This window comes from Oncorhynchus gorbuscha, linkage group LG13, assembly GCF_021184085.1.
Source record: "Oncorhynchus gorbuscha isolate QuinsamMale2020 ecotype Even-year linkage group LG13, OgorEven_v1.0, whole genome shotgun sequence".
Classification (NCBI taxonomy): domain Eukaryota; kingdom Metazoa; phylum Chordata; class Actinopteri; order Salmoniformes; family Salmonidae; genus Oncorhynchus; species Oncorhynchus gorbuscha.
In genome coordinates, this window is record NC_060185.1 from 39,562,953 (window position 1) to 39,590,845 (window position 27,893).

The 27,893-nt window shown below is 43.4% G+C and overlaps 1 protein-coding gene and 1 pseudogene across 1 annotated transcript in view; one reads left to right on the forward strand and one right to left on the reverse strand.

Annotated features, from left to right (window-relative positions):
* Positions 1 to 2,171, forward strand: part of LOC123992309 (pleckstrin homology-like domain family B member 1) — a 96,448-nt gene extending 94,277 nt beyond the window's left edge. Inside the window, 1 exon segment of the mRNA XM_046293467.1 lies at positions 114 to 2,171. Coding sequence (XP_046149423.1) covers positions 114 to 254 — 141 coding nt within the window. The 3' untranslated portion in view covers positions 255 to 2,171.
* Positions 2,157 to 27,279, reverse strand: LOC123992310 (annotated as a pseudogene).
* Between the last annotated feature and the right edge of the window lie 614 nt (positions 27,280 to 27,893).

The following is a 27,893-nucleotide window of genomic DNA, read 5'->3' on the forward strand; positions in this document are numbered from 1 at the left end:
GGTAGCTTCCGCACTTTCACACCCCTTAACATCGAGTGCTAAATCGGAGTCATTAAATTATACTTCAGCTCCATATTACTGACCTTTGACCTTTCTCTCTCCTCCAATCCCAGAGCCCCAATCCCTCGTTGACCTTCTGTGTGAAGACTCATGACAGACTCTACTACATGGTGGCCCCTGCCCCGGAGGCCATGAGGATATGGATGGACGTTATAGTAACCGGAGCCGAGGGCTACACACAGTTCATGAACTAATACTGGAGACTTGCGTACGTTGACATAAGGAGACTGTTTCGGCAGGAACACTTCAAGAGATTCAGGCCTTTCCTTCTAGCGCCTCTCCCAATATTGGGAAATTGCCTTTTTATTTTGTTAAGTTCATTATATCTATTTTTAAAATTCACGTCTCTCACTTCACTATATACATTTTTTCTCCACTGGTTTTTCTACTTGCTTCTGCCCACTCATTAAAAAAGGGAGCCCTGGAAGAGACACACACACACTGTATATAACCAAACGACATAACTGTCAGACTTTCTGCTCAAAAGCCTTTCTATATTGCCAAATGGAGATCTTGTTTTAGTTAGTCTCTTGCGTGAGACCTATTTTGTGTATCAGTAAATGTCTTTGATAGTTTTTTTTTCTTTCTTTTTTTTTTTACACACGTGGAATATTGCCAAATGACATAACAATGGTTTCAAACAGATGGTCGTTTTTATGGAATGTTTCAAAAAGAATACAAAGGCATTTGCCCAAATCTACTTAAGTTTATCAGTGAGTGAAAGATGTAAATCATTTAAGAAATGCTTTAAAAGAAATTCTATTGAAAATGGAGAAAACCGAATTGAAATCAGTAAGACCATGACACAACACACCAACTCAGGAGTCCATACTTAATTTAAGTTCCACAGATGAAACTAGATCTTGATCCATCTCTGTGATCTTACTTTACTGAACTAGATTCCACTGTGTCCGTCTTACACTACTCCTAAAGACACACACAGTCTGTTTGCCAAGTCCTGATAACTTGACCCCTTGCGTAAGCAGCCATTCCATCACTGCCAGCCTACAACACCAGGAGATCTAGGGACTACATAAATGAGACAACAGTACATGTCATTATAAAATTGCTAATCATTCTGTGCCTTGATGTGTCGTAATACTCCTAGTCTGTAACTGTTGATCATGCTGGTTTACAATCTTTGTTAACAGTATCAGAATTCAACAGACTTGCATGGGGAAGGGAGATGGGAGTCTGACTGCTGTTTTGATGCAGCAATACACAAGTACATGCGAACAGTAACATTCCCTGAATTCCAAGTTCCATCCCCCACTGCATCCTACGCTCTTGTGTTGATCTGAGATGATTGGTAAAGAGGTGGTAGCTACATATGGCTCTCTGATACGCAATGTGGAATTGTCGCCATATACTATTGCTTACACAGATCTACACAAGTGCACAGGGTATATGGGCTTGTTTTCAGACTCAGGGTGCATTTAAGCTTTAATAGAACGTCAAATGATCTGGTAGCTTGACAAATCATTGTAAAGGACTCGGACAGGCGACACGATCACATTTATAAATCACCATCTGAATATCTTTTTAAAGAAGACTATGCTGTGATTTTGAACATGTAAACCTGGGTGTTTCGGTTTATTGAGAAGCCTTGTGAAATGTAGTTCTCTTCTTCTATTTATGGTTAACCTGCCTGAGATACAGTAGTACTGTAAACTGTCAAGAAGAGGAAAAAAGACTAGTGAGAAAAGACCTTAATATATTTTCCTGTTTATTTTTTCCCCACACCGAAATGGGTGCAACCAAATATTCAGCATTGACCAGAGGTATATCATAGTGTTATATAAAAAAAAGATGCCTGTATGAAAATGTAAATTTACTCATCATTCAACCAGTATTGTATAAAAAGCAATTTACTTGTTTTTGTCATTTCAAAAGAATGGTCAGAATACACTTCAGTATACTTAAAAGAACACTCACAGGGTCACACAACTGTCTACACTCCCTCAACACCGTGTAGAACATCTCTCACACCATCTTCAGACTATATTATGTTGACGGTACACTGTTTTATACGGCACTTTCATGTATGGATTGTATGGATATTGTCAGATCTATTAAAACAGAAATGTTACTGTAAGTCTGGTTTGAAATCATAGCAGCATGGCCATGGTTTTATTGAAACATTTCATTCTCATCGTCGCAGTAGAAACACTGATATTACTTTTGAAATAACGATCTCACATAATCGTTTTAACATAAATCAAAGTTTTTTTTTTTTAATTAAAAAATTATTAAAAGTACATTGTAATGCCCATCTATTAAACACATTTTAAAAATTCACTTCTGTTAAAAACGGATCACAAGTTGGTCAATGTGGTACCATGAACTGTAGAGGTTTTATGAGCTCTACCTAAAAACATGACTTCCTTGATAGGAAAGCAATTGGTTGAGCCATGGTCCAGTCAGCTTGTGATTTTCTTTCTTTCTTTCACACTTCATTGATTTCATCACCTGTGAAAATGTCAAACATCAATAGAGCATTCCCTGCTTGTCCTAGGATTTTACTCTATAAAACAAACAGTGAACATACACATTAATATCTACATTTGTCATTGAGGCTAATTTCACAAACAGAAGTATGAGACGAGTAGGTTTGGTTATAGAAAGGTTTTGTACTTACTCTCTGCACATGGGGAGCTGTATTCACTCACAGCTTCATCACCTGAGAACAGAACAGATAATGCAGAGGTTAGTTTCTTTCTAATGCTAACTTGACTTCCCTTTCTGTCAGTCAACATCATTAAACTCCCACTTCAGGGGAGAACCAATGGTCCCACTGGTGAGGTCTTGTTTCCTTCTTTAGGGAACAAGAGGTATGTATGGAACCCAGACAGGTATGCCAGTGCCACCAAATATTTCAGAGAGAAATGGGTGGTTTGGAAACTGGTTAATAGAAACATGTAGTCTTCATTAATAGACAAAAAAAAGCAACATCCAAACAACTACTGTATATGTTGTTATTTTCAATTCACGGTGCGCTATTTCAAAGGACTAATATAGACTGGGGAACAATGTTTTCGGTGCATGAGAACACGTTTTTACTGTCGGTGTTAAATAGAATTCTTACTTGTCTGGTAGTAGTCATACACTTTCACCACAGCTGGTTTGAGATTTCTCACAGGCACAACCTCCTCTATGGCCAGGCTGTACGTCTTAGTTTCCTTCTGAATAAGCTGGAAGAAAAGGAAATAATACATTTGACACTGCAGTTCAATGTTATTGATTCATATAGTGTTCCTGTATAAAACTTCCACTACGGTCTTACTTTGATGTTACTGTTCAAGTTAAATCCAGTGTGTGGATACAAATGAGACCACATCCAACCAGGTTAATGTGACCGATAAAGAGAGCAGCCTGTTTAGATGCAACATTCATTATTCATGTTCCTACCCCATCTAGGTAGATGATGACATGTCCTTCCTCCAGGTCAACTCGTTTGACAGTGGGGTCATTTTTCAACTGGAAGAACCGAACACAGGTTAACATTGTCATAGACAGTAGAACTGATTAGTCCAAAGGACAACCACTGGCATTTACAATACTTACAATTAGAACAGACGCCATTATCATTAATATACATTAACTAATCCAGGAGGGGATTATACTTAGGGCCAGGAGTGTTCACCAACCTGGTAAAACTCCTGGCCCTGATTAAACTGTATATGCGTTACCCTCAACTAAGGCTCTCTTATTGACTCACAGGCCTGAGGGAGGACTTGTCCAGGACGAAGCCAGAGAGAAGTTTGACATTGATGATCACCATGTTGGTCTCCTCTCGTCGACCGTTGTACCTGTCAGTCAAACAGGTCAGATGAAGGTAACATACTGTATTACCTTAAAAAGTTGCAAATATGCAGAAATCTCACCATTTCCTGGTTGCTACAATTCTACTAGTTTGCCTAATTTATGTTTATGTGACAAAACAAGGAGTACCACAGTATGAGTCATAATACCCAAAAACCTAGAGGTCAAACAGTTCCAATCGTTTTCTACCTGGCGTGACGTTTTGATAACCGTGTAAATCTCTCTAGGACAAGATGACTTATCAATATATATTCGCCTGTATTGATCTCCCAAAAAAGTGTTTAAGTGTTTCTAAAATAAATCATTTTAAAAAACGACCTGAACCATTTCCATGCTTGACCGCAAGGTTTTCTGGGTATTATGACATCTCCATTGTGGGGCTCTATGGTGTCGAGTGAATCATTGTACGATCTAAAGCTCTGAAATATATCTTCAATAAAAACAAATATTGTATTTTCTGCTGTTTGAAGCTGGTGTACAAAACTGAAAGTAAAAGATGTAAAAACTAAACTAAATAGCACACATAAAAACAGATCTACCGCTTCTTAGACTTGCTGTCAATGAGAATGACAGATCTATAACTCACATTTCTATGTGAATTTGGTTGGGTTGCCCAAAAAGTTACATATAGCAGCTTTAAAGATATTGACATCTACACACTGGTGGTTCAGTCACTTTGTTCACTTGTCCTACCAGAATCAGTCAGGTGCTCTTTCAAGGTTAAAAGGAATACCACCGTACCTTACATCCACAGACACAATCATTGATTTCTTGGTGCCGCTGCATTTCCCCAGCGTCTCTGTTGAGATGTTAAAAGCAGAGAAATCAGGAGGGGGAATATTGTAGTGCATGGCGATCTGAAAAGAAAACAGACAATACCATTGAGATGCATGAATTCAACATCCACATTTCAATGTACAGTACACAATGTACACTTCCATTAATGCTGACACTCTAGGGTTGAAACGTTAGTTTTTGTTCAACAGTGTGCCCTACTGAACACAAACCAGACACTCGGGACTGCATGTAGAGGCAGCAAAGGGCTAATGACTGGAGCCTGACCTGCACAAACACACAGCTTTTGCCCTGTGCCTTGATGTTGTAGTCGCCAGGGACCTCCCTCAGCTGCTCCTCCTGATAGAGAAGCCTGTTGTTCTGATTCACAGTGAACTCCATATTCAGGCCTCCGGCTGAGCTCACACTGACTGTACTGGCGCCCTCTGGACTGGAAGGTGGCAGCACCGTACTTGGCCAGAGCCTGCAGTGCTACCACTGTGTCCTGATGACAGAGGAAGAAGAGGGAGATACTGTTGCAAAAACAAATCTGGATGACTGTAGCTTGGGTGAAGATGGAGAGAATCAATATAACAAAGAAATACATTGAGAATCTAAAATGAATCACAACAATTCAAGGAAATCCATACAATGTGTTATGAAGTAAGGCTTAAATAAAATGTCCAATATGGTACATTTCATGTAAAATAAGTATTTGGTGTGATCAATGTTTAACCATGTACTAACAGTAGGGCGACAGGCAGATGAGGTGCTAGTGAATTAATGTCTACCAGAACAAAAAAGTACCTGTGTGGAAGCAAAACCTCCGTAGGGGTTCTGCTGCTGGGCCAGCCAGCGGACGATGGCGGTGGAGTAGTCCAGCCCAAAACCTGGCATGGAGGGGCCTGAGAGCAGCGCCAGCAGCACGTAGGATGTCATTTCCACCTCCAGAAAGTCGGTCTTCCGCCCAGAAGCCTCTGCTCTCTCCCAGTGACGATTGCCACCTGTGGTCATTTTCGTTGTCGACAGTGACTGTTTCACGGCAGTCAGACAGACAGGTAAAGACAAGACATTTTCACAAAGAGACAAGACACATACCTGAGGTATCAGCAATCTTGTCCAGGTGGGTGATGAGCTTGGCCCTCATATCCTGGTTTTGTGCCAGGGCGAATGTGTAGGACATCAGGGCTGTGGTGTAGGTGTTGTCCAGCTTGTCAGACACTGCTGCCTTTAGACACACCAGACTCTTCTCCACCATGGGGTCCTGACACACCCACATACAAATACAACAGTGTTGTGTTCATTAGGCACCAGACAGAGGAACACTGATTGAAACTATGAGGGAATACCTGGACCAATAAGAAATGCTAATTCAGTTGCAAAATGTCTATGGGCTTTCCACTGCGTTCCCTATTTAATACAACCAAGACCTTTTATCAGGTCTTTAATATGGGTATGAGTACTAAATAATGTTAGCAATACAAATAAATTAGGTGTATGCATGCACAGTACCAGTCAAATCTTTGGACACCTACTCATTCAAAGGTTTTTCCTTTATTTTTTACTATTTTCTTCATATATTTGAGTTTCTTTAAAGTAGCCGCCCTTCGTCTTGAAGACCGCTTTGCACAAGACCGCTTTGTTAGCATTTTCTCAACCAGCTTCACCTGGAATGCTTTTCCAACAGTCTTGAAGGAGTTCCTACATATGCTGAGCACTTGTTGGCTGCTTTTCCTTCACTCTGCAGTCCAACTCATCCCAAAACATCTCAATTGGGTTGAGGTCGTGATTCTGGAGGCCAGGTCATCTGATGCAGCACTCCATCACTCTCCTTCTTGGTCAAATAGCGCTTACACAGCCTGGAGGTGTGTTGGGTCATTGCCCTGTTGAAAAACAAATGATAGTGGGACTAAGCGCAAACCAGATGGGATGGCGTATCACTGCAGAATGCGGTGGTAGCCATGCTGGTTTAGTGTGCCTTGAATGCTAAATAAATCACTGACAGTGTCACCAGCAGAGGACCCCCACACCTCCTCCTCCATGCTTCACGGTGGGAACTACACATCCGGAGATCATCCGTTCACCTACTCCACATCTCACAAAGACACAGCGGTTGGAACCAAGAATTTCACATTTGGAATCAGACCAATGGACAGATTTCCACCAGTCATATGTCCATTGCTCATGTTTCTTGGCCCAAGCAAGTCTCTTCTTCTTAATGTTGTCCTTTAGTTATGGTTTCACTGCAACAATTCCACCATTACTGCCTGATTCTCCTCCGAAAATTTGATATTGAGATGTGTCTGTTTAACTCTGAAGCCCTTATTTGTGCTGCAATTTCTGAGGCGGGTAACTCTAAAGAACATATCCTCTGCAGCAGAGGTAACTCTGGTTCTGCCTTTCCTGTGGTGGTCTCATGAGAGCCAGTTTCATCATAGCGCTTGATGGTTTTTGCAACTGCACTTGAAGAAACTTACAAAGCTCTTGAATTTTGGTTGAGAGAATGCCAAGAGTGTGCAAAGCAGTCAAGGCGAAGGGTGGCTACTTTGAAGAATCTCAAATATATTACATGAAATCAAATTATTTGTCACGTGCTGTCACGCCCTGGTCGAAGTATTTTGTGTTTTTCTTCATGTATTTGGTCAGGCCAGGGTGTGACATGGGTTTTTGTATGTGGTGTGTAGCTTAGTGGGGTTGTAGCTTAGTGGGGTGTTCTAGGAAAGTCTATGGCTGTCTGAAGTGGTTCTCAATCAGAGGCAGGTGTTTATCGTTGTCTCTGATTGGGAACCATATTTAGGCAGCCATATTCTTTGGTTGTGTTGTGGGTGATTGTCCTGAGTGTCTTGATGTCCTTGTTCGATGTTAGTTGACACATGTATAGGCTGTTTTCGTTTCGTTTATTGTTTTGTAGTGTTCGTGTTTAGTCGTGTTTACGTTTGTTTAAATAAACATGGATCGCAATCGACACGCTGCAGTTTGGTCCGACTCTCCTTCACCATATGAAGACCGTGACAGAATCACCCACCACAAACGGACCAAGCAGCGTGTCAACAGGCAGGAGCCACAGGAGAGGCAACAGAGGCAGGAGCAGCAGCAGCTGCAGTGGGAGAGGCTGCACTACCTGGAGAAATGGACATGGGAGGACGAACTGGACGGTAAAGGACCCTGGGCTCAGCCAGGAGAATATTGCCGCCCCAAGGCCGAGCTGGAGGCAGCAAAAGCAGAGTGGCGGCATTATGAGGAACTAGCACGGCAGAGCGGATGGAAGCCCGAGAGTCAGCCCCAAAAAATGTATTGGGGGGAGGCTCACAGGGAGTATGGCTACGCCAGGTAGGAGACCTGAGCCAACTTCCTGTGGTTACCGGGGGGCTGGAGAGACCAGGCAGGCACCGTGTTATGCTGTGGAGCGCACAGTGTCCCCAGTGCGGGTGCACAGCCCGGTGCGGTACTTTCCAGCTCCGCGTATCGGCCGGGCTAGAGTGGGCATCGAGCCAAGTGCCATGCCTTGCGCACGGTGTCCCCAGTTCGCCTGCATAGCCCAGTGCGGGCTATTCCACCTCGCCGCGCTGGCAGGGCGACCAGGACCATTCAACCGGGTAGGGTTGGGCAGGCTCGGTGCTCAAGAGCTCCAGTGCGCCTGCACGGCCCGGTCTATCCGTCACCACTTCCACGCACCAGCCCTCCGGTGGCAGCCCCCCGCACCAGGCTGTCTCTCCGGCTCATCCTTACAGAGTCTCCCGCCTGTCCGGCGCTGCTGCCGGAGTCTCCCGCCTGTCCGGCGCTGCTGCCGGAGTCTCCCGCCTGTCCGGCGCTGCTGCCGGAGTCTCCCGCCAGTCCGGCGCTGCTGCCGGAGTCTCCCGCCTGTCCGGCGCTGCTGCAGGAGTCTCCTGCACTGTCGGAGTCTCCCGCCTCTCCAGCGCTGTCGGAGCCTTTCTCCTCTCCTGCGCTACCGGAGTCTCCTGTCTGTTCGGAGCAGTCAGAGCTGTCAGCCTGCATGGAGCAGTCAGAGCTGTCAGTCTGCAAGGAGCTGCCAGTCTGCATGAAGCAGCCAGAGCTGTCAGTCTGCATGAAGCAGTCAGAGCTGCCAGCCTGCATGGAGCAGTCAGAGCTGTCAGTCTGCATGGAGCAGCCAGAGCTGTCAGTCTGCATGGAGCAGCCAGAGCTGCCAGCCTGCATGAAGCAGTCAGAGCTGCCAGCCTGTATGGAGCAGTCAGAGCTGTCAGTCTGCATGAAGCAGACAGAGCTGTCAGTCTGCAAGGAGCTGCCAGTCTGCAAGGAGCTGCCAGTCTGCAAGGAGCTGCCAGTCAGCCGGGATCTGCCAGAACTGCCAGTCAACCAGGCTCTTCCAGATCTGCCAGTCAACCAGGCTCTTCCAGATCTGCCAGTCAGCCAGACTCTTCCAGATCTGCCAGTCAGCCAGATTCTTCCAGATCTGCCAGTCAACCAGGCTCTTCCAGAGCTGCCAGTCAACCAGGCTCTTCCAGAGCTGCCAGTCAGCTGGGATCTGCCAGAACTGCCAGTTAGCCAGGATCTGTCAGTCGGCCAGGATCCGCCAGTTAACTAGGATCTGCCAGTCAGCCAGGATCTGATCATCAACCTGCCTGAGCTTCCTCTTACTCCTGAGCTTCCTCTTACTCCTGAGCTTCCTCTTACTCCTGAGCTTCCTTTCACTCCCGAGCTTCACCTCAGTCCCGAGCTTCACCTCAGTCCCGAGCTTCACCTCAGTCCCGAGCTTCACCTCAGTCCCGATCTGCTCCTCAGTCTAGTGGAGTTCTGGGTGAGGACTACTAGGCCATGGTTGGCGGCGAGGTTGGACTATCCAAGGACGCAAGGCGAGGGGACTAAGACATTAACTGAGTGGGGTCCACGTCCCGTGCCGGAGCCGCCACCATGGACAGACGCCCACCCGGACCCTCCCTATTGATTTGAGGTGCGTTCGGGAGTCCGCACCTTAGGGGGGGTTCTGTCACGCCCTGGTCGAAGTATTTTGTGTTTTTCTTCATGTATTTGGTCAGGCCAGGGTGTGACATGGGATTTTGTTGTTTTCGGTTTTCGTTTAGTTTATTGTTTTGTAGTGTTAGTGTTTAGTCGTGTTTACGTTTGTTTAAATAAACATGGATCACAATCGACACGCTGCGGTTTGGTCCGACTCTCCTTCACCATATGAAGACCGTGACACGTGCGCCGAATACAACAGTGAAATGCTTACTAACCAACAGTGCAATTTCTAAGTAAAAATAATATATATATATATATTTTTTTAAAGAATTATCTGGGGCGACGCACAATTACATTTACATTTAAGTCATTTAGCAGACGCTCTTATCCAGAGCGACTTGGCCTAGCGTCGTCCGGGTTAGGGAGGGTTTGGCCGGTAGGGAAATCCTTGTCTCATCGTGCACCAGCGATTCCTGTGGCGTGCCGGGCGCAGTGCGCGCTAACCAAGGTTGCCAGGTGCACAGTGTTTCCTCTGACACATTGGTGCGGCTGGCTTCCGGGTTAGATGGCGCTGTGTTAAGAAGCAGTGCGGCTTGGTTGGGTTGTGTGTCGGAGGACGCATGACTTTCAACCTTCGTCTCTCCCGAGCCCGTACGGGAGTTGTAGCGATGAGACAAAACAATTGGATACCACGAAATTGGGGAAACTTTTTTTTGTAAGAAAAAAAAAAAAAAAGTATTATCGTACATACATTTTGTCCCCCTACACCAAACGCGATCCCGACACGCAGGTTAAAATATCAAAACAAACTCTGAACCAGTGACATTCATTTGGGGACAGGTCGAAAAGCATTAAACATGTATGGCAATTTAGCTAGTTAGCTTGCTAGCTAATTTGTCCTATTTAGCTAGCTTGTTGTTGCTAGCTAATTTGTCCTGGGATATAAACATTGAGTTGTTATTTTACCTGAAATGCACAAGGTCCAACAATTAATCCACACAAAAACCAGCCAACCGAATAGTCTTCTCTCCTCCTTCCAGGCTTTTTCATCTTTGAACTTATATGGTGATTGGCATCTACACTTTCATAGTATTACCACGACAACAGGCAAAACATTTAGTATTTCAATCACCCACATGTGTATAACCAATGAAGAGATGGCAAGTGGGTACCTGCTTCTATAAACCATTTTTTATTTATTTTACTTTCATTTAACCAGGCAAATCAGTTAAGAACACATTCTTATTTACAATGACGGCCTGGGAACAGTGGGTTAACTGCCTGTTCAGGGGCAGAACGACAGATTTGTACCTTGTCAGCTCGGGGGTTTGAACTCACAACCTTCCGGTTACTAGTCCAATGCTCTAACCACTAGGCTACGCTGCCGCGGAGATGGGAGATGCAGGACTTGCAGCGTGATCTGAAATAGGAATGACTTAAATTTTAGCCCTTGGCAACGTCCAGGTGTGAAAGGGCAGTGTGGAGTGCAAAAGAGATTCCATCATCTGTGAATCTGTTTGGGCGGTATGCAAATTGAAGTGGGTCTAGGGTTTTTGGGATAATGGTGTTGATGTGAGCCAATACCAGCCTTTCAAAGCACTTCATGGATACAGATGTGAATGCTACGGGCAGGTTGCCTTCGTGTACTGGGTCACAGGGACTATGGTGGTCTGCTTGAAACATGTTGGTATTACAGACTCATGATTCCATTCCTTTATTTCATAGTTTTGATATCTTCACTATTATTCTACAATAGTAAAAATAAAGAAAAACAATGGAATGAGTAGGTGTGTCCAAACTTGACTGGTACTGTATGTATTTAAACACAGTATTGTATTGCTAACCTTGTGCGGACACACAATTCAGTCCCATTCAAAACCCTATTTTCCCTAACCTTACCCTTACCCCAAAAATCTAACTCTAGCTTCTAACTTTAGCGCCTAACCCTAAAAATAGCATTTGACCTTGTGGGGACCAACATGTCCCCAGATGTCCCCACAAGAGTAGTTAAATATGTCCACACACATGTCCACACAGTGCCTGGCTCTCTCCAGACGTGACGCTTGGCATTCAAGCCAAAGAGTTCAATCTTGGTTTCATCAGACCAGAGAATCTTGTTTCTCATGGTCTGAGAATCTATTAGGTGTCTTTTGGCAAACTCCAAGCGGGCTGTTATGTGCCTTCACTGAGGAGTGGCTTCTGTCTGGCCACTCTACCATAAAGGCCTGATTGGTGGAGTGCTGCAGAGATGAATGTCCTTCTGGAAAGTTCTCCAATCTCCACAGAGGAAATCTGGAGCTCTGTCAGAGTGACCATCAGGTACTTTGTCCTCCTTGATCAACGCCCTTCTCCCACGATTGCTTGAGTTTTGGGCGGTCAGCTCTAGGAAGAGTTGTGGTGGTTAAAATGTCTTCCATGTAACAATGATGGAGGCCACTGTGTTCTTGGAGACCTTCAAAGCAGCAGAAATGTTTTGGTACTCTTCCCCCAGATTCGTGCCTCGACACAATCCTCTCGTCGGAGCTCTACGGACAATTCCTTCAACCTCATGGCTTGGTTTTCCTTTCTCTGACATGCACTGTCAACTGTGGGACCTTATATAGATTATATAGACAGGTGTGTGCCTTTCCAATTCATGTCCAATCAATTGCATTTACCACAGGTGCACTCCAATCAAGTTGTAGAAACAGCTCATGGATGATCAATGGAAACGGGATGACCTGAACTCAATTTCGAGTCTCATAGCAAAGGGTCTGAATACTTATGTAAATACGTTATTTCTGTTTCTATTTTTAATAAATTAGCAAACATTTCTAGAAACCAGCTTCAGCTTTGTCGTCATTTTGGGGTATTGTGTGTAGATTGATGACAAAAACATTTAATTTGATCAATTTAAGAATAAGGCTGAGACGCAGGGCTGTCCAACCCTCTTTCTGGAGTTCTGCGGTCCTGTGGGTTCAGTCCAACCCTAATTTAGCATATCTGATTCAGCTAGTTAAGGTCTTGTTGAGCAGCTAATTAGTAGAATCAGGTGTGTTAAATTAGGGCTGGACTGAAAACCTCCAGGAAGAGGGTTGGGCAGCCCTGCTGTAACGTAACAAAATGTGGATTAGGTCAAGGGGTCTAATACTTTCCCAATGCACTGATGGATATGTATTTCTATCTAGGAAATAGTGGGACGGCTAAGCAGAAATATCCCCTAGGGCTGTACATCTTGTTTATCAATATGATATAAAAAGACATGGATATGGAAAGAGAGAAAGGTCATAACTCACAGTAGTGTTGCCATCCAGCTCCAGCAGTGCAGCGGTAATGTAGGCAGTGAGTGACACTTGATCCCCGACCCCTCCCTATAACACCAAAGGGTGACAGTAAACTTCATCCAATATCATACAGTACTCTCAGGTGCGACAGAGTTTCAAAGTCACACTGATATCAACCGATATCAGGAAAAAAAATCCTTGCAGTGTTTAAAACATTCACATGGTATGGTGCACCAAGATAAAGAACAGGGTGGGAAAACCTGTTAAGCCCTTCAGATACAAGTGTACTGTTCTGGAGATACACAAAAGATGTCAGGACTAGTCAGACTCTGGTAACTTTCGGAGGTGGTGTGTTCTCAGGGCAGGCTAAAACATGCTTGGGATTCTTGTTGTGCTCAGCATGTGCTTTTTTTGGGGCACACGTGGGGTCCTAAGGTCCTCCTGAACAGTACATTATCCCAGGTGTCAGTGCAGGATGAATTATGTAAAGTACATGTATTTGATTGTACGATATGTATTGTTATCAAGTATTTTGTGTTTAGTTATCTAGGATTTTATACCGATTCCACCATTGCACTAAATAGAATGGGACACTTTTGCACCAGAACCTCCTGCTGAATCTCTGCCCTTAACGTCACCTTTTCACATTAGGTGGCACCTGTGGGACAGGTACAGGATGGCAAAAATAACTGCCTGAGTTACACCAGGAAAGCACAATCCCTCCATCAGTGCTCAGACTGTCCGCAATAGGCTGAGAGAGGCTGGACTGAGGGCTTGTAGGCATATTGCAAGGCAGGTCCTTCCTGCAGGTTTATCCTGACATGACCCTCCAGCATGACAATTCCACCAGCCATACTGCTCGTTCTGTGCGTGATTTCCTGCAAGACAGGAATGTCAGTGTTCTGCCATGGCCAGAAAAGAGCCCGGATCTCAATCCAATTCAGCACATCTGGGACCTGTTGGATCAGAGGGTGAGAGCTAGGGCCATTCCCCCCAGAAATGTCCAGGAACTTGCAGGTGCCTTGGTGGAAGAGTGGGGTAACTTCTCACAGCAAGAACGGGCAAATCAGATGCAGTCCATGAGGAGATGCACTGCAGTACTTAACGCAGCTGGTGGCCACACCAGATACTGACTTAATTTAGATTTTCACCCCCCCCCCCTTGTTCAGGGACACATTATTCCATTTCTGTTAGTCACATGTCTGTCCAACTTGTTCAGTTTAGGTCTCAGTTGTTGAATCTTGTTCATACAATGTTCATACAAATATTTACACATGTTAAGTTTGCTGAAAATAAATGCAGTTGACATTGAGGATGTTTATTTTTTTGCTGAATTTAGATGTGGTGAGCCTTACCTAAACTATGGATCATGGAATCTAGATAACAGTGGCTAGTAGCCATACTGTATGTGCTGAAAGCCAACCCTAACTTTGCCACAATAACAATTGGCTTCATCACATCCTAATATGGATTTGAGACAATCACATTCTACCTTTATTACATATTGTTAACACCCTTAAATCAAATGTCATTTTCTAGAGGGACTTAAAAAAAACATTTACATTGTAGAATAATCTAAGAGACGGTATTATGACTGTGGACTTGCAATAAACTGACCAGGTGTTTCCAGACTCATCACTCTTCCCAAAGGCACTGTAGGAGCCATCATCATGCTTGTAGTTGAGCTCTCTCTGGTAGCCTGCAACACAAATGGCCAAATGAACAAACAGACTCTCCTTCTAGGGACAGGTACTGTATGTGGAAGGTGCAGTTAACTGGTTTTGTGCCAAATATAGGCAACATGTTGTTGCTAGTCAGAGGGGAGATGCACATAGAAATGATCAGACTACAAACTGTTAGAGACCGTGGTCATCTTTTCAGAGTCCTGTTCAATCACAAGTCTTTTTAGCACAAGGCTTATTGCAAATTATTTTGTCATATCCCATTATATGTATTAAATTAAGCCTTTGTCTTCAGAATAGTTAGCAGCCTATTTACCAGGGTTGTGTCCAGTAGGGAGATTTTATTTTAATGATATTGAAGAAAATAGGGAGTGTAGGCTGTAACTGAACATGTCTGATAATAAATGCTTGTTTTTCATTGCAACATATTTTAAAACAGTTTTGTTATGTTGTGCCTTACTGAACCAGACCCAGCTTCCTCACCACTCTCTAAGAAGCCTGTGGCCCTGGTCTGGATCTCCTTGGTGCGCTGCCTGGTGCTCTGCAGGTAGTTGAGGATGTAGATGTTGGGAGCAAACAGCACCATGTTCTGCTCTCCACAGCCATAGGGCATCTGCAACAGGCTGTCCAGGTTCTTCATGGCCCGGCCCATCAGGTCGCCTGGTGAAAGAGACCAACCATTGAGGCAAGCAATCAAACATTGGTCTCTAATTAATGGCAGTTATTTGACGTGCAGATCCCTGTTCCTTACCCTAACATTAATCAATGCTTATCCCTGTCCTCACCCATAACCTTAAGGCAATCATAGATCTGCAGGTTGAATAGTTGAATATCCACTTGCCCCATCATGAATACATGGATGAAAAATCCTTGCCTACACTTCATCTGCACCAAAAGGAAAACATATCCTGAACATTTGATAAAACTTAGAATTAGATGTGAAACCTCAACAAAACAGGCTGAGTATTCTCACCTAGTACTGACAGAGAGGCCTTGGCAGAGCCCTCCACAAACACCTCAGGCAACTTCAGAGAGATGTCCTTCTCCACTGGGCCCTCTGGAGACAGATAAATGAGACAGACTGAGTGACTTGAAAACTGGTATAACCAATTAAAAAGTATTTAATCTAAACCAAAACAAATGCATGTCAACTTAATCATCAGGGTAATTATGAGAAAGTAAAATGACTGAGAGGTCAGGAGATCACCTGCAGGGCAGAGCAGGGCGTTGTGGCTAACCGTCTCCTGGGTTCCCTCGGCCTAATAGAGGGACCATTTTCAGGAAAAACAGCACCAAAATAAAAATCTAATGATGACAACTCCAGTTCTTTTGATACTAAAATGTATATGGTAATCACTTAAAGGTTAATTAAATGTTTGTTTTTTCCCACAATTTCGTGGTATCCAATTGTTTTGTCTCATCGCTACAACTCCCGTACGTACTCGGGAGAGGTGAAGGTCAAGAGCCATGCGTCCTCCGAAACACAACCCAACCAAGCCACACTGCTTCTTAACACAGCGCTCATCAAACCCAGAAGCACCAATCTGTCAGAGGAAACACCGTACTCCGCCTGGCCCGCCACAGGAGTCACTAGTGCGCGATGAGACAAGGGGATCCCTGCCGGCCAAACCCTCCTCTAACCCGGACGGCGCTAAGCCAATTGTGCGCCGCCCCATGGGCCTCCCGGTCGTGGCCGACTGCAACAGAGCCTGGGCTTAAACCCAGAGTCTCTGGTGGCACAGCTAGCACTGCAGTGCCTTAGACCACTGTGCCACCCGGGAGGCTTTTGACCTGAAAAGTACACTGTTCAGATAAGTCTACGTCCCAGGCCGTCTTGTGTCAGTCCAGCTATACGACTAAATCCCCCAAAATATGCATTAATTAATTCATTCACAGATTACATTTTTCTTCAAACTTGTAAAAATATTTCCTTTTTTATTTATTATCCATGGGACGGTGTCTAACTGTATTTAAGCTTAAAACACCAAACCATGTTGGTCTCCTCATCAAAATACCAAACATACAATAGCAGGGGATGTAAAATCTAATGTATTTACCCTCACCCTAGTGTTACTGAAAACATGTTATCACAGTGGGAGAAACAGTGGACTTGCTATACAGGACAGACACTCACCTCTACCAGCAGTGTTTACACAATGGTATCAATGCTTCCTTTCTCTGGCACCGTGGCCACTTTGTTGCCGCAGAGCTCCTCAGTCTTCAATGCCTCTGCGCTCACTTTCACACTCACCTCCCCTATAGTTCAGGACAGGGAGACATTAACATTCCAGTCTAGACCAGTCACCCATCAGCTTGCTTCCTGTCACCCTCTCATCCTAAAGTTAAATCTAGACTTGGTTTCTTCTATCGTAATCGCTCCTCTTTCACCCCAGCTGACAAACTAACCCTAATTCAGAAGACCATCCTACCCATGCTAGATTATGGAGACGTAATTTATAGATCGGCAGGTAAGGGTGCTCTCGAGCAGCTAGATGTTCATTTTCATTCAGCTATCAGACTTGCCACCAATGCTCCTAATAGGACACATCACAGCACTCTATACTCTTCTGTAAACTAGTCATCTCTGTATACCCATCGCAAGACCACTGGTTGTTGTTTATTTATTAAACCCTCTTAGGCCTCACTCCCCCCTATCTGAGATATCTACTGCAGCCCTCATCCTCCACAAACACCCGTCCTGCCAGTCACAATCTATTAAAGGTCCCCAAAGCACACACATCCCTGGGTCACTCGTCTTTTCAGTTCACTGCAACTAGCGACTGGAACGAGATGCAACAAACACTCAAACTGGACATCTTTATTTCAATCATGGACACTCTTACTGACCGTTGTGGCTGCTTTGTGTGATGCATTGTTGTCTCTACCTTCTTGCCCTTTATGCTGTTGTCTGTGCCCAACAATGTCTGTACCCTATTTTGTGCTGCTACCATGTTGTGCTCCTGCCATGTGTTGCTGCCGTGCTGTGTTGTCATTTTAGGTCTCTCTTTATGTTGTGTTGTGTTGTCTCTTATCGTGATGTGTGTCGTGTTCTATATTTCTTTATATAATTTATTTTTAATCCCAGCCCCCATCCCCGCAGGAGGCCTTTTGGTAAATAAGAATTTGTTCTTAACTGACTTGCCTAATTAAATAAAAACATGATAAAAAAAAAAAAGAATCCTCTCGCCACTCCTCAGTCACTCATGAACCCTGGCTCAACTGTTCCTTCCCTCCCTCGTTCCTTCCCATCCTCCCTCGTTCGTTCCTTCCCACCCACCCTCATTCCTTCCTTCCTTCCCTCCATTTATTTGATACCCCAAGGGAGATCTTTCTCAGATATCCCTCTTGACTTGTTAGTACAAGCGATTGTCAACATTTCTTTACAGGGCTTGGATATATACAAGGAATGTATTTGAGCCATGTCTATTAATATAATAATAATATAATATATGCCATTTAGCAGACGCTTTTATCCAAAGCGACTTACAGTTATGTGTGCATACATTCTACGTATGGGTGGTCCCGGGGATCGAACCCACTACCCTGGCGTTACATGCTCTACCAACTGAGCTACAGAAGGACCACTAGATACATAACTGAATATTCTTACATTTCAGTCTGACGAGAGCTGTGCGAAGTGAATAACGCTGTCCTTAGGCACCACAGACGGCAAAATTCACATCCTACCCCCTCTTTGGCCCTAACCTGTCAACATTTACATTAATTAAGGGTCTGGATAGGTATAAGCAGTTTAGTGGAGTTACCACCATATTTATTACACCTCACAGAAGAATTAGTGGGAAGGACCAGGGAGTACATTTGGAGCCTTGTGATAGATTGACAGAAAGTACTGTATGGCTCACCCAGAGCAGTTGGGGTGAGGATCCACTTGAAGGTGCTGCTCTCTTCAGCACACAGACACAGGGTGTACTGGCAGCCTTCACATGGCCTGGCTGTGAACTGGTCCGACTCAGCTAGAATTACCTTCACCTAGGAGAAAACACATGGGGTCAATCTCAAGTCTTTCCTAGATTCCACACGTCCTCTTCTCTCGTCCTTAGTGTCAGAGCGTCAGGTTGTCTATAGGGACTATCCAAATGAAGTGGGACTGGAGTGGTAAAAGAAATAGACAATACTGGGAGGGCTTACCATGACACACTTGGAGAGGTAGTTGAACACTGTGGTCTTGAGTGTGAACACCTCCCCCCGGATGACAGAGTAGGGCAGCGTCAAGCTCACAAAGAAGGGTTGGAAGGCAGTGAGGCCAGTGTTGGGAGCCAGGCCAAAACCCACTGAGGAAGTACAGAATGCCCCTGCAGCCCACTTGGTGATGGTGTCAGGGACAGTCTTCTCAACATCCACCTCTCCTGTATCTCTGGTGGTGAAAAGGGTGCAATAAAAACAAAATTTATGTTACCATTTGAACACATGGTTTATGGTCATGGACTCCAAATATGGTGTCTGTTACAGTGCTTACCCCACAGGCACCAGGTCCCAGATCCAGGTCTCAGGGAAGTATGTGCGGACGGTCTCCTTAGGCCCGGCAGAGGCTTCAGCTGCTGAGGTCTCTGGCATCATGTTGGCAACTAGCAATGGAGCATCAATTTCATCTACGTATTTAAATAGGATAGATGTAAATAGAAACCAATCCTTTATTAGGTTAAGACTAGAAAGGTTTACAAAGTAGTGTATCATACCATATAAGTCCATAGAAAAGTGTAGGTTACAGTCAAAAGGTTTTTTCACGTCAGAGTTGGTCAGGATCTTGATTCCAACTTCCTAAAATTAAAATGTACAGAAAATTCTAAAACAGTGTCCAGAAATAAAGGCCATATCATACCTGTATTTCAGATCAGCTAAATTATGTGGGTATTAGTTTTAAAACCCAAACATTTCTGTAAATACTGTGTACATGTCTTTCTACATTTTTCTGAAACATCACTTCACAGACCACATTCCATTTTAATTTATTCAGTGTCTACTTCAAAAAGACAGCATTTTAGCTTGAACCTCTTACTTAAATATTAAGTACACAAACACTTTCCATATCCCAAACAGACAAAACAATAACAAACTTATTTGAGACTCTTACTTTAAAGATGTTGTAAACGTCGTTTTTGTCGTTGTTGGGGCCAAACCAGAATGAGCGTTTTTTCCTATCAGGTACAGGTGTTGCTTCCAAATCATCGGCCTGTTTAGGTACAGGTGGAGGGGGCACCTCCATCTCCTCTTCAGGTCGGCATGGGTAGGGGTCAGAGTCTTCCACTTTGTATGAATATCCAGACAACTTCTGAACAGGCAGCTGACTGAAGACCTGCAGAGAGGGAAGTAATATACCTCTTGTAATACTGACTAGATCATCCACAGCATCTTGACATGGTCAGAAAGTGATCAGAGGTTACAGGGTCAGAACAAGGTCAGTGCATAGGATAACACCTGGGTTAAATACATATAGCAAATACTTGATTTAGCTTGAGTGGTACAAGAGAACCAATGGAATAGTCCCAAAAGTTTAAACTTTAAGTATCAGACAGTTGTTAAACCATAGTTAGAAGAAGCTGAAAGTAAGCCAGATCCTATCTTGAAATACATGAGTGCAACAAAATCAATGGCAAAGGGGGATTTGTGTGATCAGTGGTTAGTCAATCAAATCAAGTCAATGGATGGGCTGTGTACTGTACCAAATGGCACCCTACTCCTTATATAGTGCACGACTCTAGACCAAACCCCTTTGAGGCCCAAAAGTAGTTCACTACATGGGGAATGGGGTGCCATTTGGGACACACCCATGGAGAACGTACAGAGTCTAGGCTGAGCTCCTGTTCAGGCTGCAGCAGCAGCACACTCTGGTCGATGGCCCTGAGAGAACACAGAGACCCTGGGTGGGCCTGGAGGCTCAGAGAGGTCTTCTCCCCTGGCAACTCCTGGAGGGATGAGAACTTCAGGGACACCTGGAGAGGAGAAAAGGAGAACACATCACAGCAAATGTTTAAATATATCTTCAATGCCTTCAGAAAGTATTCATACCCTTGACTTACACCAAATTTTGTTGTGTTACAGCCTGAATTCAAAAGAAAATGTAATATGTTTTTTTCCCCTTCACCCATCTACACACACAACAATAACAAAGTGAAAACATGTTTTAGAAATGTTCGTAAATATATTTATAATGAAATATCTAATTTACACAAGTGTTCATCCCGAGTCAATACTTTGTATTAGCACCTTTGGTGGCGATTACAGCTGTGAGTATTTTGGGGTTAAGTCTAAGAGCTTTGCACACCTGGCTTGTACAATATTTGCCAATTAAGCTAAAATAAATATTTGAGCTCTGTCAAGATGATTGTTGATCATTGCTAGACAGCCATTTTCAAGTCTTGCCATAGATTTTGAAGTCGATTTAAGTCAAAACTGTAACTCAGGAACATTCAATGTCATCTTGGTAAGCAACTCCAGGTATGGAATTGACCTCGCCGATGACAAGCATACCCATAACACAATGCAGCCACCACCATGCTTGAAAATGCAGTATGAAGAGTGGTACTAAGAGATGTGTTTTGTTGGATTTGCCCCAAACAAAACACTGAGATTCAGGACATAAAATTAATTTCTTCGCCATAACTTTTGCAGTATTACTTAAGGGCCTTGTTGCAAACAGGATGAGGACCAGTGACACAAAATCTAAATTCAATCAATTCTAAATTCCTTCTAACACAACAAAATGTGAAAAAAAAGTAAAGGGGTTTGAATACTTTCTGAAGGTACTGTATACTAACATATATGTCCAACACATTGGTTCATTTCAAGTACAGTAGCAAACTGATGTGCATATTGGAACAGAGCCCACATATAATAACAGTGCTGGAGTACTGTGTAGAGGAACAGAAACAGACAACAATTTTGTGATGATCCAAGAGGTGCAGTTGAAGCATTTCATACCATAGTCTGATGCAAAGTCATTTTGGAAATCGATTGTAGTGCACGTTGCCCCGATATATCCATATGTGTCATGTTTTGTCATATATTGTCTTGTCCTTGGCTTTCCCTTCTGTTCGTTTCCCCCTGCTGGTCTTATTAGGTTCGTTCCCTCTTTCTATCCCTCTCTCTCCCCCTCCCTCTCTCTCTTCTCTCTATCGTTCCGTTCCTGCTCCCAGCTGTTCCTCATTCTCCTAACTCACTCATTTAGTCTTTTCACACCTGTCCCCTATTTTGCCCTCTGATTAGAGTCCCTATTTCTCCCCTTGTTTTCCGCTTCTGTCCTTGTCGGATCCTTGTATGATGTTCGCTGTGCTGTGTCCTTGTCTCGCCCTGTCGTGTCTTGTCTCCTTCAGATGCTGCGTGTGAGCAGGTGTCTTAGTCTGCTACGGTCGGTGCCTTCCCGAAGCAACCTGCAGTCAATGGTCGAGTCTCCAGTCTGTCCTCGTTACTACGAGTGGATTTAAGTTTTTTCCTGTTTTGTTTTCTTCTTGAGTTTTCCAGGATATTTACTTTTGCCTTATACTGGAATAATAATAATATACTGGAATAAAGACTTCGCTAAGTCGCTTTTGGGTCCTCATTCACCTGCATAACAATATGGCTCTGGCTCTCTGATGTGACATTTTGACACCTCATGTAGCTGGTGAAAGGTGCCTAGTTGCCTACCTTGTTTTTCAGGCAGAGTTGAATGGGGAAGTCTCGACTGTCTGCTACTGCCTCCCCATGGCATGGTATACACCACTACCTGGGCTAAAGGGGTCAGCTTAGACATTCGCTGCAGCGAGAGAGTCAGCTCCCCTTGGTTTACTGAAATGAGAGACAGACAATGCGAATGAAATTAAGTCACCGTAAACCACCAGTCATCCAATACGGACATTGTGATCTGTGATTAGTCTATGATATTTAAATATACTTTGCACTGTGCAGTAATAACTTGTATTGAAGATATAATCTGGCTGATTGAATCCTATCATGACAGATTTTCATCCCATGCCAGTTTAATGCCATTAGGCCTTTCGACGGGGTATATTCTCTAATCAAGTGAGGTTCTGTGAAGTCCTGAAGAAAAAAATGTCAGGAAGCATTCGGGAGAATCCAAGACCAATTCCTTTACCTCTTCCTTCATTAACAGTCACAGGAAGACAGCCATGCTGCTGAATGCTGCCTCTAGATATAACCTGGGACATAAGATCACTTTTCAGCTGCATGTAAAGTACTGTATGGGTTTGCCTGATCCATTAAAATCTTTCCAGACATGACAATCAAATACCAAAGTAAGTAATATATATATATATTCCAAAACCACAGTCAAAGTAAGTGGGAAATTAGGTTGTATTTTGAGTGAAACATCTCTTTAACCTTACCAGATAGAAAAAGTTCAGGGTCTTCTGTCCCTTCATCAGCTCCTCCCCCTGGATGATGTAGCGAGCAAGAACAATACCGTCCTTCTCACAGGAGAACTTCCCTTTGCCCTGCATTATCTTCACAAAGCTCTTGCTCTTGGAATAAAATTTCCTTGCAAAATGGTCAGCGGATGTATATTCTGGTCTACGCACGCCGTGCGTGTACCGATAATCCTCCCTAACCTTTTGATAACGAGCCTGGTTGAAGAAATACAGAAAATATATGAAAAAGAAACAATTGTAGTAACCTTAGGGAATACACCATGATAAATTAATGATCTCATTCTGAACAAACATTTTTATATTTAAATAATATATCATGAAATAATTAGAGGAAAACATGAGTGAGTGACAACTGACCGACAGAGACACAGACTCAGAACTCCACAGAGAAGTGTCTAGAGAGAAGGAAGCAATGCCCTTGCTGTCTGTGGTGAGAGTCCAGTCCTCAGATGTGCCACTGTTTTGTAGGAAGAGATACACAGGCTCATTGGGAATGGGAGTAGAGTTTGGACCGGTCACTTTGATCTGAAAACACAGGACAGGATGACTGCAGATGTCCAATATACTACATGTAAACTCCCATTGCACACAACACATCAAAATCATGGTTTAGATGCTCCAAATGATGCGTTAACATTTATCATAACATCTTTCAAAGATTTTCCTAAGCAATCCATTTCCCTGCAGTGTTATTAAAAAGGCATTTAATATATTTTGTCCTCACCTTCCCCTCATATGCAATCCCTGGTTTATATGCTTGGGGCACGTCCTCAAAACAAACAGTTACGATGACATCGGTAAAGCTTGCCTTGCCACTACCTTTAAGGATGACCCCTGGAGAGAACACAGGCAAGGGTCAGAGGTTAACAGTTGAGCATGTAAACACCTCTACGTTAAAGATGAAGTTCTCTCCTACCCGTTCCATATTCCTCCATCTCAGTCTCCACTTCAAAGTCATCAAACCTTGATTCATTTAGAGCGAATCGGGTCACGTCAATAATTTGGGTTGCACAACCAGTTTTGTCGGTCTAAGGAGAATGAGTACAGATATTGTAGGTCAGCTTAGCTCCACTACGAAAGTATGCTTCCATAAACCTCACCACAGTGAGTTCTATTTGTTATCGAAGGATTTAGCGTAACAAGAATAAAAAACACTTACTTTCCTAATATACAACTCGCAGATATTACTAGAACCATATAACCAGTAATGTCGAATGGCATTTCTACAAACTTTCATCGTGACAGACCCCAGGACTGGTTTTCCATAAGTGTATCTAGAAACAAAGTCACCAGAAGAATGACAATTCAATAATGGTATATACATACATGTGTTGTAAAATTAAATTTAAAAAACAGCTATGAACATGAGCAAGTATCAAACATGGGACAGTATCTATAAAGTATAGTCTATGCAACACACATATTAAGTCCTAATATTCTGCCCATAAAATGTCCTTGTGTAAAAGCTTGTTTGTCATTATCATTATCTTGCTGGTCATTATCATCATATTGTCTGTCACGCGCCATCGTCTTATTCACTTACTTTCCACAAACTCTCAGTGTTGCTTCATTGTCCAGAATAGTTATTGTTTGGGGAAGATGGACTTTCACCTCATATTTGGGCAACACTGTAAAAGATACATGTTGATATTACGTCTTCAATGTCTGTTGAACTACACCAGAAACAAATCACAGACCACAATTTAATCACAATGTAAAAACAATAGAATCAGACAGAAGACATCACCATATTCTTTGATGTCAAAGTTTTGGGAGGTTTGTTCTCCCTTCTCATTCCATGCAGTGATGATGTAACTTCCTTGCGTTGCCTCTGCAGACATGGGGTGGGACAGGTCCAGAATTCCACTCACTGTTGACTGGTTCAACCACTGAGCAATGCGGTTGGAGTTGGGGTCCTGTATATAGTAGGTTGAAGGAAGGTGTTTTTGTTACAGAGGCAGGCATTGTATCAATTTATGCCGCAGTACATATTGACAGGAAATATTTTCGAAGGGAGATCATGACATTATTATTGCTTATCTTATATATGCAGATTTAGTTTAGGTGCAATAGATTTGAATGAGTCTCACTTGAAGTTCCACTGTTTCATACTAGAAAAGAGAAACAAACATTCAGCATTTACATTGGGCCCCCAAAAAATGTTTAAACTGTATTTGTATTTCCTCCCAGAATTGTTTGGTGTCAGAAATGGGTTTAAAACATTAAATACATAACTTTCCAAAACAGTTTCCACAGTAGAGGCATCTACAGAGTGGCAGTACAGAGCAGGCTTTGAGCTCCTTTCGATTCAGATGCTCTGATCAAACAGCCGGGCCAAATGAACTCTGATCCACCCACCCACCCAGCCACCCACACTGCCCCATAAAAGAAATGGGACTGCAAGAGAATGAAATCATTGCTCCATCACGTCCCTTCCTTACTAAACTAGAGTAAACCTCTCCCAAACCACACAGCACCTCCCTAAAATGTTCCATTGCTGACCAACACTGGGCTGTCCTGTACAACCCAAGTTAAAAATGCTTTCAAAGACTAACTTTATTTTTATTGAATAACACTGAGAGTAACTTACCATCTGATTGAATGACAAGAAACTAGCATCCAGCGAGACGATTCGGAACTTGACTGGAAAAGTGGTAGAAACATGTATCTATATAACATCTGTCTATATACAATATATTCATCATCAATTTCAGTAATGACCTTTCCTCAAAATGAGTATGTATAATTATCATTCAACATTATCAACAGACGAAAAGGGTCAGTTTAGTACATTTCAGTGTTCATCAAATAATGTATCTAACTACCTGTCTGTCCAGGTTTGTAGACTGGTTTGTCTGTCTGGAAAATGGTGAGGAATCTTTTGGGCTTGATAAACATCCTGGTCTTTTTACTCATCTCATCCTTCCTCCCCTTGATGCTAACATGGACACTGGTCACACTGTCAGTCTTCACTGTGGGTACCTGTACACCATGAAGAACAGGACAATGGATGTTTCTCTAGCTCTTAATAACCATAGCTTGGCTCTCCTAACAGTAGTTTGAGAAGAGCGCTTTTTGTCAAAATGGTGGATAGTCATACTTCACTATGCTGAGGTTAAAATAACAGCCATTACATTTCATGGGTTGGATCATTTTGCATACAGCCTGGAAACCAAGTTGAGTTCCACACAACATGACTGAGTTACATCCAAACTATTCAGAATAAAAGACTGACATGAATGTGTGTTGTTGAATGAAATATGTATAGCTAGCATGAGTCTAAGATGACCAGAAAAAGAGTCAGGAGTTTCTATCAACTGTAATCTGATATACACAGAGTATACAAAACATTAAGGACACCTTCTCCTTCCATGACAGACTGACCAGGTGAATCCAGGTGAAAGCTATGATCCCTTATTGATGTCACTTGTTAAATCCACTTCAATCAGTGTAGATGAAGGGGAGGAGACAGGTTAAATAATCATTTTTAAGCCTTGAGACATGGATTGTGTCTGTGCGCCATTCAGAGGGAGAATTGGCAAGACAAAATATTGAAGTGCCTTTGAACTGGGTATGGTAGGTGCCAGGTGCACCAGTTTGTATAAAGAACTGCAACAATGCTGGGTTTTTCACACTCAACAGTTTCCCGTGTGTATCAAGAATTGTCCTTGACCCAAAGGACGTCAAGCCAACTTGGGCTAGCATCTATGTAGAACGCTTTCGACAACTTGTAGAGTCCATGGCCCGACAAATTAAGGCTGTTCTAAGGGCAAAACTCAATATTAGGAAAGTGTTCTTAATGTTTGGTATACTCAGTGTATGTACAACTAGTGGGAGTTACTGTTCAACTAAAATCAATATGAAGCGAGGAACAGGTTGTGTAACACCCAACACTGACGGGAAAGAGACCAGATTTAAAGGGTCAGCTACTATTAAAGCTGATGCCTCCGATCAGTGTTAGTTAAGTAAACAAATGACGTCAACATTTAACAAATTGGCTTGTTGACTGTAGTCGAGATGCTTTTGCATGTGAGAAGATAGAATAGGGCCACATTCAGTAGATCACATTGTTGTGGAACTTAGCAGTTAGAAATGTCATAGATAGAGCTGGCATGATTCCTTAATCTACATGTCAGACTGGCATGATGGTTCTACATAATATATTTCTATCAAAGCCTTATACAATGTTGTAGCCTGCCGAACGCAGCACAGTTGCAGCTGACCTGGAAGGAGGTGCAGCGATAGAAATCCTGTGTTACGGCTTCCTCCAGTAGAATGGTGCTGCTGCCACCCTCCATCTCCATTGACACCTTCAATGACAGAGGCTCTGTTGCTTGATGGACCTGAGCACAAAGTTTCTCTGTGGTCCCTCCTACCACTTCCGAGCTGACCGTCACCAGATAAATCCTTAAAGGGGAAAGAGTCAGCATGAATGCAGCTGTGGTAATAATACTTAAGTGGCAGTGTCATGTTTGTCATTTATTATCATGTCTTGTCCCTGTGCTCCCCATTCTATTCGTTTCCCTCTGCTGGTCTTATTAGGTTCTTTCCCTCTTTCTATCCCTCTCTCTCCCCCTCCCTCTCTCACTCTCTCGCTCTCTCTTCTCTATCGTTCCGTTCCTGCTCCCAGCTGTTCCTATTCCCCTAATCATCATTTAGTCTTCCCACACCTGTTCCCGATCCTTTCCCCTGATTAGAGTCCCTATTTCTTCCTTTGTGTTCCGTTCCTGTCCTGTCGGTTCCTTGTTTAGAATTCACCGTGCTGTGATTGTGTATCGCCCTGTCCTGTCGTGTTTTTGCCTTCATCAGATGCTGCGTGTGAGCAGGTGTCTCTGTCAGCTACGGCCTGCGCCTACCCGCTGCAGTCTGTGGCCGCTTCTCCTGTTATTCCCCTCTACAGACTAGAGGATTTCTGTTATTCCCTGTTTGGACATTTCCTGTTAAGGATTCAGGATTTGTCGTTTTCTGTT